Source organism: Oncorhynchus gorbuscha, linkage group LG11 (genome assembly GCF_021184085.1).
Source record: "Oncorhynchus gorbuscha isolate QuinsamMale2020 ecotype Even-year linkage group LG11, OgorEven_v1.0, whole genome shotgun sequence".
Classification (NCBI taxonomy): domain Eukaryota; kingdom Metazoa; phylum Chordata; class Actinopteri; order Salmoniformes; family Salmonidae; genus Oncorhynchus; species Oncorhynchus gorbuscha.
In genome coordinates this window covers 72,583,934-72,596,535 of record NC_060183.1, presented here as the reverse complement: position 1 = coordinate 72,596,535, position 12,602 = coordinate 72,583,934, and the positions used below count along the sequence as shown (strand labels likewise).

Below are 12,602 nucleotides of genomic sequence, written 5' to 3'. Positions count from 1 at the left end.
ATGTAGACATTAATACATGCATTTCTATAGCTTAAAAAAAAGTTTTTTTGCGTGGAGGAGTGCTAAGATGGAGGTGTTGTGACTTGAAAACAGCGCCCCCTTTTAGTCATCTAGTGTGTATTTTTATATATATATATATATATATATATATATATATATATATATATATAGTAATGAACTGACTAGATCATAAAGGAACAATTGTTTGGCCGTAGCCCACGCCAAATAAATGAAAGATAACCCACAAGCTAATCGTGACCTTCTCTTGTGAAGCCCAGACGTAAGAGAGAGAACAAAGGCTAAACCTGGTCTTAACTTCCAATGCTCCATCCCCATGCCCAATCCCCCTCCACGCCACTCCACCAACCGCCAGGATGTCCGGCATCAGAACATTCCAGGCATTCCCGTGATTGGCAGATTGATTGGCATGTCGGACCCCGCGAACACTGGGTACTGGTAAGTACAACACAACCACCTACTAGCCTAACACATAACACACAGCTGTCTGTGCGGGTCGCTACAATATATATATACATTTTCCTACATTAAACAAAGGAAGAATAAGAGTCCTCTCCCCTTTATCTGTGGTGATTTCTTTGTTAGGTAACAGCATTACAATGAGATAAACACAGCACATGAAATCTGTGGGTGGTAGTTTTATTTAACCTTTATTTTATCAGGGAGTCATACTGAGACCAAGGTCTCTTTACAGATTAGCCATGAATTACACAAATTACAGAAAATACACACTGAACAAAAATATAAAGGCAACATGTAAAGTGTTTGTCACATGTTTCATGATCTGAAATAAAAAAAATCCCAGACATTTTACATACACACAAAAGCTTATTTCTCTCAAATTTTGTGCACAAATTTGTTTATACCCCTCCGTTGTTCATATTTCTCCTTTGCCAAGATAATCCATGCACCTGACAGGTGTGGACTATCAAGAAGCTAAACAGCATGACCATTACACAGATGCACTTTGTGCTGGGGCCAATAAAAGGCCACTTTAAAATGTGCAGATTTGTCACACAACACAATGCCACAGATGTCTCAAATTTTGAGGGAGCGTACAATTATCATGCTGACTGCAGTAATGTCTACCAGAGCTGTTTCCAGATAATGTCATGTTTATTTCTCTATCATAAACTGCCTCAAATGTTGTTTTACAGAATTTGGCAGTACATCCAACCGGCCTCACAAACACAGACCACGTGTAACCACACCAGGCCAGGACTTCTCCATCTGGCTTTTTCACTGGGATCGTCTGAGGTGGGGGCAGGGGGGGTGAGGAGTATTTCTGTCTGTAATAAAGCCCTTTCATGGGGAAAAACTCATTATTGGCTATCCAGTGGGTGGGCATGCCTGCCAAGTGGGTGGGCCTATGCCCTATGCCCCACCCATTGCTGCACCCCTGCCCAGTCATGTGAAATCCATAGATTAGGGCATTTGAATGGACTGATTTCCTTATATTAACTGTAACTCAGTAAAATCGTTCACGTTATTGCATGTTATATTTTTGTTCACTATAAATACAAAATGCAAGCAGAAAGAAAAACACGATCATAAAAAACGAAACATATTCATCAATAATAAGGTCCTCAATCAGCTTTCTGAATTGCCCTAGAGACACCAAAACATTGTTCCACAAATAAGGTGTAAGAAAATGTGATTTACCTAACTCAGTAGACTAGAGACCAAAGGAATTTCCAGAGTTCACCTCACTGAGCCCGGGTGTGGTAACTCGTATGTCTAAAGTTTGATGTTGGTACAGTGAGACTTTTTGTAAAAGGGCTTTATGAATGAAAACATAGCAATCTATCAACCTATGTGACGTCAAAGCGAGCCAACCAACTTTCTGGTAGAGAATGCAGTGATGAGTACTAAAATTGTCGCCTAGGAACTTGATCAATATGGACACAAACCAAATCAGAGTTATTTTTATGCACTCTAGAGCGCAATAAACATATACTTAGTTTTACCTGCAATCTATACTAATTTCAGGTCAATAACGTTTTCTGTAATATAGGTTCAGATAGAGCCTGGTCAACTGTGGAGTCAATAGCATACACAACAGTATCATCAGCATACAAGCAGGTTAAAACATTTTACAAACAAGTTGATATTGTTATTTTTTTTTAAAGTTTTATTTAACTAGGCAAGTCAGTTAAGAACAAATTCTTATTTACAATGATGGCCTACCGGGGAACAGTGGGTTAACTGCCTTGTTCTTGATTTTTTTTTACCTTGTCAGCTCGGGGATTCGATCCAGCAACGCTCTAACCACTCGCCTATGTAGCCTAGCCTATGTAAACAGTAAAAAGTACAGGACCCAGAATCGACCCTTGCGGGACACCTTTCATAATATCCAGGAAACCTGATTTAATACCATCAGTAGATACACATTGAGTTCCAACTAGTGATTTTTAAACCAGTTACATGCAGCCTGATCTAAGACAATTGAGGAAAGCATCTGAATTATCAGTAAGTGTTGCCACTCAGTTTTAGTTAAAAAATGTAATGTCACATGCACAGGATACAGCCGGTGTGTAACACCGTACAGTATGCTTAACTTTTGAGCTCTTTCCCAACAATGCACAATAAACGTTAACATAGATTAGATATATTTATGTGAAATAAAACATGTGAACTGTGAGAGAAGAAAGAAAAGAAACAGGAGAATATAGTTAAAGTATACTATATACAGGTAAGTGCAGTTAAGGTATACTGTATACAGGTGAGTGCAGTGCCAATACCATTGTTACAATGTGCAGGGGTACTGGAGTGATTGATGTAGAAATGTACATGTAAACAAGTGGTAGCCCTTTCCTGCAGTCAAATGATCTAGTGGCCTGATGGGTGGAATGTTATTAATCTTTTTCATAATTTCATATTTAATAGAACTTTGTTTTGTTTTAACTGGAGAAAATCTGGTGTTTCTACATCAAACATTTTTGTTATATTTCAGACTTTTGTGATGTATATAAAGTGTAATATTGGGATGCAAACTCAAAATTTAATACATTTCAACTTCATATCTGACATGGTACAGATGTCTTCTTTTTTTAAGCCCATAACCATGTGTGAGGTGTATACTTTTGTTTCAAGGTAGATTTGTTGAAGACTACCAATAAACACATTCAGTGTGACCCTGATTTAGCCCACTGCAGTAAAAGGTTAAAGTGGCTGGTAGCAGGATAAATACTGAAGGATAATAATAATCGTGACAAACAATACAGCAGCATCGGATGGTAATATAAATCCCTATAATAAATCAATCAATTATGGCAGCAGCATATGTGGTGCGTGCATGGTAATGATTGAGTGTGAGGTGTCAGTGGGGAGTGTGTGTGTATACGTGGATGTGAAGAGTGTCAGTGTAGGTGTATGTGGCTAAGTGGTAGAGACCTGAGGTTGGGCATAGAGTCCGTGCAGGTAGTCTGTGGAAGAGAGAGAGGGCAGGGGTGGTCAGCTATTCAAGTTTTATGCTATTAAACAGTCTTATGGCCTGGGAAAATAAGCTCTTTTGGAGCCTGTTGGTCCTCAACCCGATGCTCCAGTACCACCTGCTGGACGGGAGCAGAACTTGAAATGTCTGACATGTAATTACTTGTGTCTTGTTTAATAATAATTTGATGGGTGCTTATATCTGTCCTATTTCACAAATGTAGAAGTGTGCATTACTATGCATGTGTGAATTGGAAATGTGTTATTTGCATATCCTAACTCACCGTGATACACCCTCAGAGAGTGGGATAATTTATTTATTTAACCTTTTTTTAAACTAGGCAAGTCAGTTAAGAACAAATTCTTATTTTACAATGTCAGCCTACCCCGGCCAAACCCTCCCCTAACCCGGACGACGCTGGGCCAATTGTGTACCGCGATATGAAACTCCCGATCACGGCCAGTTGTGATACAGCCCAGGATCAAACCAGCATCTGTAGTGACACCTCTAGCACTGAGATGTAGTGCTTTAGACCGCTGCGCCACTCAGGAGCCTTTAATGGCCAGGGTCTGCCATTATCAATAGCGACCCTGGAGCAAGTGGTTTGCTCAAGGGCCCAATGCTCTAACCACTAGGCTACCTGCTACATTTACTGATCTCATATAATTCGACATAACCCAACATGCAAGCGTTTTTTATATAAAATTGTGCATCTGAATGTTTTCATTATATTTTTTCTAGTAAACAATCTCAATCAAAAAAAATTCAAATAACTTTTTGCGCGCTGCAGACGGCTAGGTAAAACTCTTGGCTTTGCGTGAGGAGGAAGATACAGAAGAGAAACCTCGAGAAACGTTGAATATATGTAGACAAAGCTTTTGTCTGTGATGTCAAAGTTACTGAGATTTTTTTTTTTTTACCTTTATTTAACTAGGCAAGTCAGTTAAGAACAAATTCTTATTTTCAATGACGGCCTAGGAACAGTGGGTTAAACTGCCTGTTCAGGGGCTTTGATCCTTGTCAGGTAGGGGGGTTTGAACCTTGCAACCTTCCAGTTACTAGTCCAACGCTCTAACCACTAGGCTACCCTGCCGCCCCATAAAAAGGAATATGAACTGTTTAGCTTATTTATTGTTTATTTATTCATGACTCTAGCATCTTGGGTTCCTACTAGTTTGACTTATTATGCCTAATTGATTAGCCTAATAAAGGATGCAAGACAGTGACGACTGATGAGGGATCAAAGTATTCTCTCCTGTGTGCCTCCATAAAAACATAATGTCATAAAGGTAGTCCATGATGTAGCACGTGGTCCTAAATTAACAGAGCCCGCAAATATTGTCCTCCAATCATCATCACTCGATTTGGATTACGGGGGACCAGTGGGGGTAACAGACCCCCTGAATGCTACGAGTCACCTAAATGCAACATAGTAAAACATTGGGAGAGGGTCTTTCAATTATGCTAATTTAACAATTATCCTATTTATTTCAAATGCAATAAAAATCCAATTGTATTTGTCACATGCGCTGAATACAACATGTGTAGACCTTAATGTGAAATGCAGTTTTAAGAAAATAGAGTTAAGAACATATTTACTAAATAACTCAAGTAAAAGAAAATGAATAAAGTAACACAATAAAATAACATTAATGAGGCTATATACAGGTTGTACCGGTACTGAGTGAGCCTGATGAGTCATATATTAAATACATTTTATGAGCCCTACATTAACATTTTTTTTTAAAAGCCCAAATTATTGTCCAATACATATATGATTCATAGGTTACTGCACATTACGCACAACAGAAAAACATAAAAGCCCATAGATGTAGCTAGCTATATGCTTTCTGGGGGAAATAAATGAAATTAGCTCCAGTCAGCAAATTTTTGGAGTTTAAACTGTATTACTATACTGTATTGTATTATATGGACTGGAATTTGTTCAAACCATGATAAAACAGAAGAGAACATGTGATTCTGGTGCAGCACATGCGGCCTACTGTAAGGATCAACACTGGTAGAGATGAGAAGCAGGTACAGGGAGTGAACATTTAATAGCAACGAACATGGAACAGGACTGGACAGCATCTGGACATGAACAAATAACAACATTAATGCTGACACAGTGAATAAACAGTTATAGAGGGGGTAATCAACAAGGTAATGGAGTCCAGGTGAGTCCAATATTGCACCGCTGTGCATAATGATGGTGACAGGTTTGCGTAATGAAGGGCAGCCTGGCACCCTCGAGCGGCAGAGAGGGAGTGACAGTACCCCCCCCTCTAGGGGCACCACCCGGCATCCCACCTAGGCGAGCATGGTGGGCCGGCTGGGGCAAGGGCGCTGGATAAGCCGGCTGGGGGCGTAGAAGCCCGACAAGCCAGCTGAGGCGTGGGAGCCTGGCGAGCCGGCTGAGGTGTGGGAGTCTGACGAACCGGCACAGGCGTGAAAGCCTGACGATCCCGCTGAGGCGTGGGAGCCCCACGAACCGGCTGAGAAGTGGGAGCTTGATGGGCCGGCTGAAGCATGATGTGGGGTGGGCGCTTGACGAGCCCACCGAGGCAAGAAGACCTCTTGAGCCAGCTAAGGCGTGGAAGCCCGACGAGCTAGCTGAGGCACACCCGGACCCGACGTCACCAACCAAAACAAAAACCAAAACTCCCTGATGCTTCTTTTCGTGCTGTCAGCATTCTGTAAGGATCGACGCTGGTAGAGACGATAAACAGGTACAGGGAGTGAACATTTAATGGGAACAGGACAGCATCTGGACATGAACACATAAATACATTAATGCTGACACAGGGAACAAATGGGGGAGCAGACAGTTATATAGGGGGTATTAAACAAGGTAGGTGTCCAGGTGAGTCCAATATTGCGCAGCTGCTCGTAATGAAGGTGACAGGTGTGCATAATGAAGGGCAGCCTGGTGCCCTCGAACGCCAGAGAGGGAGAGCGGGAGCAGGCGTGACAGCCTACAAAGTAAAAAGTATAGGCTAGCGAATTTGATTTTGAAATATAGTAGGGCCTATTTGTATAATTAGTAGTTTGATGCATATACAGTGCATTCGGAAAGTATTCAGACCCATCGACTTTTTCCACATTTTGTTACGTTACAGCATCGTTTGTTCTAAAATGGATTAAAAACCCAAATGGGTTTCATTGGTCACAGTCTTACATTCTCAAATGTCCCCATTTCTCTGTCCATCTCAGGGAGCAGAAGGTGAAGAGGAACAGCCAGTGGGTCCCCACACTGCCCAACAGCTCCCACCACCTGGACGCTGTTCCCTGCTCCACCACCATCAATCGCATGGGCCACGACAAGAAGAGGACCTTCCCCCTGTGGTGAGGAAAGCCCACCCACATTGGCCAGTGTTTGTGGATGTATTCATTTAAATACAGCCACAAATAAACTTTGATTGCTTGTGTGCCATTTACAGTGCATTCGGAAAGTATTCAGACCCTTTCACTTATTCTACATTTTGTTAAGTTACAGCCTTATTCTAAAATTGATTATATTGGATTAAATTCAAGGTTGCGTCCTCCGAAAAATGACCCACCTAACCACGCTTCTTAACACCCAGGATTGTGTCGAGGCACAGATCTGGGGAAGAGTACCAAAAAATGTCTGCAGCATTGAAGGTCCCCATGTACACAGTGGCCTCCATCATTCTTAAATGGAAGAAGTTTGGAACCACTAAGACCCTTCCTAGATCTGGCTGCCTGGCCAAACTGAGCAATCGGGGAGAAGGGCCTTGGTCAGGGAGGTGACCAAGAAGCTGATGGTCACTTTGACAGAGCTTCAGAGTTCCTCTGTGGAGATAGGAGAACCTTCCAGAAGGACAACCATCTCTGTAGCACTCCACCAATCAGGCCCTTATGGTAGAGTGGCCAGACGGAAGCCGCTTCTCAGTAAAAGGCATGACAGCCTGCTTGGAGTTTGCCATAATGAACCTAAAGACTCTCAGATCATGAGGAAACAATAAGCCGTTCCTCAGTAAAAGGCATGACAGCCTGCTTGGAGTTTGCCAAAATGAACCTAAAGACTCTCAGATCATGAGGAAACAAGATTCTCTGGTCTGATGAAATCAATATTTAACTCTTTGGCCTGAATGCCAAATGTCACGTCTAGAGGAAACCTGGAATCATTCCTATAGTGAAGCATGGTGGTGGCGGCATCATGCGATGGGGATGTTTTTCAGCAGCAGGGACTGCGAGACTAGTCAGGATCAAGGGAAAGATGAACAGAGCAAAGTACAGAGAGATCCTTGATGAAAACCTGCTCCAGAGAGCTCAGGACCTCAGACTAGGGTGAAGGTTCACCTTCCAACCGGACAACGACCCTAAGCACACAGCCAAGACAACGCAAGAGTGGCTTCGGGACAATTCTGTGAATGTCCTTGAGTGGCCCAGCCAGAGCCCGGACTTGAACCTGATCGAGCATCTCTGGAGAGACCTGAAAATAGCTGTGCAGCAACGCTCCCCATCCAACCTGACAGAACTTGAGAGGATCTGCAGAGAGGAATGGGAGAAACTCCCCAAATACAGGTGTGCCAAGCTTGTAGCATCATACCCAAGAAGACTCGAGGCTGTAATCGCTGCCGAAGGTGCTTCAACAAGTACTGAGTAAAGGGTCTGAATACTTGTGTAAATGTGATATTTCAGTTTATTTTTAAAATAAATTTGCAAAAATGTAAAAAAAACTGTTTTTGCTTTGTCACTATTGGTTATTGTGTGTAGATTAATGAGGGGAAAAAATGATTTAATACGTTTTAGAATAAAGCTGTAATGTTAAAAAAATGTGGAACAAGTCAAGGGGTCTGAATACTTACACTGTATATAGATATCCTAGCCTACCCTTTTCAGGAAATACATTCAATGCAGTATTAGCCTTACATGTAGAGCTAGTTAATGATGGGTTATACATAATAAGCGTTTCACTTATATCCTCTGTCTCTTGCGCATTACGCAATCGTATTTTGGATGTAATTTCAAGGGAGTTGAGAGCGAGAGAGAGAGAGAGAGAGAGAGAGAGAGACTGTGAAAGTGCTCACATATGCACTGATTTAAAGCAACAATAGGCGTTTTAAAACTTTGCAGCTGTAATTTAAAAAATGATTATCTTTAAATTAAAAAATAAGTTGTCCCCCCCGAAAGCCAGATGGAGATGGGTAGATGAGACGAGCATTCGGTCTTTATATTACTGTAGCTTAGGCTATACTGCAGTAAATGTAGGCCTACGTCTACATGCATTGTGAACTACACTCTATAATGCAATGGGCTGTCTGCCCCCACCCTTTGATTCATCATGCAGAGGCTGTAGAGAAGCCAGATTTAAACATTGCATATAATTTAATAGTTCCAATTCATGCCATGCTGTTCACATAAATAATTTATTATAATTTACCTGTTTCTCGCAGTTATTTATTCCCGGGAAAAGGGAGAGGGTTCCCCCATTCAACCCTATTCTTGTTTCCTTCTTCTGTGGTCACAAGCACAGGAAGTGCAGCCACGAGCTGAAAAACCGGTGTCATCTGCCTGTAATGTTTTGACTACTTATGCACTATACAAACAAGCAGTGGTGGAAAAAGTCCCCAACTGTCATGTTTGAGTAATTTCTATGAAGATACCTGTACTTTTACTCAAGTAAAAGTGAAAGTCACCCAGTAAAATACTACTTGAGTAAAAGTCTAAAAGTATTTGGTTTTAAATATACTCATCAAAAGTAAATGTAATTGCTAAAGTATACTTAAAATGCAAATCAATTTATAACATTTTTGACATGCGTTTTTCTGGATTTTTTTGTTGTTATTATGTCTCTCACTGTTCAACTAAACCTACAATTAAAATTATAGACGGATCATTTCTTTGTCAATGGGCAAACGTACAAAATCAGCAGGGGATCAAATACTTTTTTGGCTTATTTTGGCGAGAGTGAAACCTCGGGGGAAATGGCGCAATGGAGTGTGGGATTGTAGTTAATTACCACGTTTCTGACCTGAACTCGGTTGAATATGTTTAATGAAAACTACAACTCCCTTCAGGCATACATGAGAACACCCCATTTTTCTCCTCCTAGAAGAACTGGTTAGGCTGTTTTCATGTTATCTAGAGCGTTAGTGACTGTATCTATGCTGCTGGCAACAATTTAATTACGTTTTTTGCCGACTTTTACTGACACAGGTCATATGTGTGTTGCGCGTCTCGTAAATTCAATTGTTATTCTGCACTCTGGCACACTCAGACGAGAGCACTCTGAAATCGGAATAGATAGTCAGCGTGAATTTACGAACGCATCCCCGGAGAAACTGCACGTGGGCTCACAAAAAAAAAATGTGATGTTTAATCGCTCAGCACTATTCTGCACAAATAATATTATATTTGAATAAAGTATTGAATAAAATCAAAGTTTATTTGTCAGGAGCACAGGTAAATAGTACAATGTGTAAATAGTACAATGAAAGTATTACTTGCAGCTCTTCCTCAATTGCAGAATGAATGTAAAGTAGCAGAGTCAATCAATAGACAAAAAGACAATACAAATAAAATTATCACAACAGTTGGTAAAAAAAAGACAAGGTAATAAAACCTATAATAAAAAAACACAATCATTTAAAGATGCACTATGCAAAAATCGCTCCACCACTTTCTGGTTGCAAAAATTATGTTTATGTCACAAAACAAGCAAGTATATTGTAGAGAGTTATTGTACCGTATAAACAACTATATATTTTCCATAACCATAAATATTGTGTTTTCAGCTGTTTGAAGCTGGTGTACAAAACCCAAAGTAAAAAAAGCAAAACCGAAACTTAAGAGGAAACATAGAAATATAACACATAAAACATATCTACTGTTTCTTAAACTTGCATTCGATGAGAATCACAGATCTGTAACACACATTTCTATGTAAATTTGGTTGGGTCGCTACATTTTGCAGCTTTAATGTAAACATTGATAAAAGAGAGCAAATGTCCACAATTGATTAGAATTTCATGCCATGGGTTGCTATAAAATATAACGTGAATATTGCATATGAACCTGGGTGGGAACGGACAAATCACAGCTCATGAGGCGTTTCTCTAACGACCAATGCGCAGAAGAGAAGTGCAATCGTTTTCTCAAACAAAGTGAACACTCGCAGTAAACTGACCCCTGCAGCCATCTCATCTGACAGAACGGTCTCTTTACGAAATCATCATGCCATTCATTGATTTGGAAAGTAACTTACCTGCTAGTAAGTTTTCTGAGGATTTCTTGAAAAAGCTAGGGTCCAAAACAGCTGCTGTTCTAGGCAAACCCGAAGAGGTGAGTAGGTAGCTCTGGTTCACCGCGTTAGTCGATAGCGCGCCGGACCTCGGGCTCGAAGGTCGATGTTTCGAGACCTGCTCCCTGCTGTTTCATTACACTATATTTAATAACTCTACTGAGTGAAATTGCCTCACTGCAGCTAAATAGCAGAGGTTACAAAATGTCACCAATACAACATGCTCTATTGAGATTGCAGTTTATTGTAGCTTAGCTAGATTGTGCTCGTGTGTGCATTTATGTTGTATTTTTTTTTTATGTAGAGAATGATGCTGGTGGTGAAGCCTGGACTGCCAATGCTCATGGGTGGAACTTGCGCTCCGTGCGTCATACTGTCCGTGTCCGCCATCGGTGTCACTGACACTGCGGAGAAGAACAAGGAACACAGTGCCAATATCTTCCCTTTTCTTATTGGAGAACTTGGTCTTACTGAAGACAGGTTAGTAGCTGATTATGTGTGTAATATGCTACAAATCATTAGTTTTCATATGCAGACGACAAGGAGCTTGCTGTGGATAAAGGACAAAGTCATGTGATACCTCCTCTGATATTGAAAGTGGGAGTGTCCAACACAACTCAGTTATGACCAGTTCCTGTATCCTGTAGCCTCGTTAGAGCACAATTCAACATTGACTTCTCTAGCAAGTTTCTTATCTGTTATGCCATGGTGTTTCTGGATTTATGGACAGTGCAGGCAGATGTGTAGTTTAGGGCAAGGCTACTAATACAATAAGTTGTTGATTATAGCCTATGGCTTGTAAAGTAAGGTGCTCCACTGCCTTGTAACAGCGTCATTCAAAGGGAATATAAATATAAAATATGTATTTACTATATACTGGATTTCATTTGATATTGCATGAATATAATATTGCATTTAGTAGATTTTAATTATATAAACATGATGTTTGGATATTTAATTTGCATTACATTAATCTAATTATAGGTTAACTTGTATTCTCCAGGATCGTGATCAGGTTCTATGCACTGGAGCCTCATCAGGTTGGAAAGAAAGGTACTGTTATGAGTTACCTGTAGGGGGCACTGTGGACGACAGAGTGACTTCAAGCATCCATTCCACAACAGTTGCCATTGGAGAGGACAAACCCTGTCAGTGTTTCCACCACTCAATTGGACATGAGTGCCACATGTCGTCAATAAGACTTGCATTGCATTTTAGGATTATGGAATTTGTCCCCATGAAACTATGTCCTGGAACCAGGACTCATTCACTTATATTTCTGTACATGTCTGCCATAGTAAACAGAACCACACATTTGACAAGCTAGATGATAAAATACCCTGATTAGAGGAAATGTAAGTCAATGTTATTACTATGTCATTTCAACTATTCATTTCATATTACAAGAACATTTGATAATGTGGTTATTGATTTTTTTTTCTGCTGTTTTGGTGGTAAGAATCATAATGACTAACATACACTACCGTCACTTAGAAATGTCCTTGTTTTTGAAAGAAAAGCATGTTTATTTTGTCCATTAAAAATAACATCAAATTGATAAATACAGAGTTTCTCTGTCCAGTGTCTGTGTTCTTTAAACCATATTTTATTTTTATTGGCCAGTCTGAGATAAGGCTTTTTCTTTGCAACTCTGCCTAGAAGGCCAGCATCCCGGAGATGCCTCTTCACTGTTGACGTTGAGACTGGTGTTTTGTGGGTACTATTTAATAAAGCTGCAAGTTGAGGACTTGTGAGGCGTCTGTTTCTCAAACTAGGCATTAATGTACTTGTCCTCTTGCTCAGTTGTGCACCGGGGCCTCCCACTCCTCTTTCTATTCTGGTTAGAGCCAGTTTGCGCTGTTCTGTGAAGGGAGTAGTACACAG

The 12,602-nt window shown here is 40.6% G+C and overlaps 1 protein-coding gene and 1 long non-coding RNA gene across 2 annotated transcripts; one reads left to right on the top strand and one right to left on the bottom strand.

The window, feature by feature from the left end:
- Positions 1–4,913: 4,913 nt before the first annotated feature.
- Positions 4,914–9,085, bottom strand: LOC124047955. The gene is made up of 3 exons (XR_006841148.1): positions 8,859–9,085; positions 6,630–6,791; positions 4,914–6,160 (listed from the first exon to the last, which is right to left on the bottom strand). It is a non-coding gene; the product is annotated as an uncharacterized LOC124047955 (long non-coding RNA).
- A 1,444-nt stretch (positions 9,086–10,529) lies between these two features.
- On the top strand, positions 10,530–12,287 carry ddt (D-dopachrome tautomerase). Its single transcript, XM_046290402.1, has 3 exons — positions 10,530–10,759; positions 11,023–11,198; positions 11,722–12,287. Exons 1-3 carry the CDS (start codon positions 10,652–10,654, stop codon positions 11,792–11,794), a joined length of 357 nt encoding a protein of 118 aa, XP_046146358.1. The 5' UTR covers positions 10,530–10,651; the 3' UTR covers positions 11,795–12,287.
- The last annotated feature ends 315 nt before the right edge of the window (positions 12,288–12,602 follow it).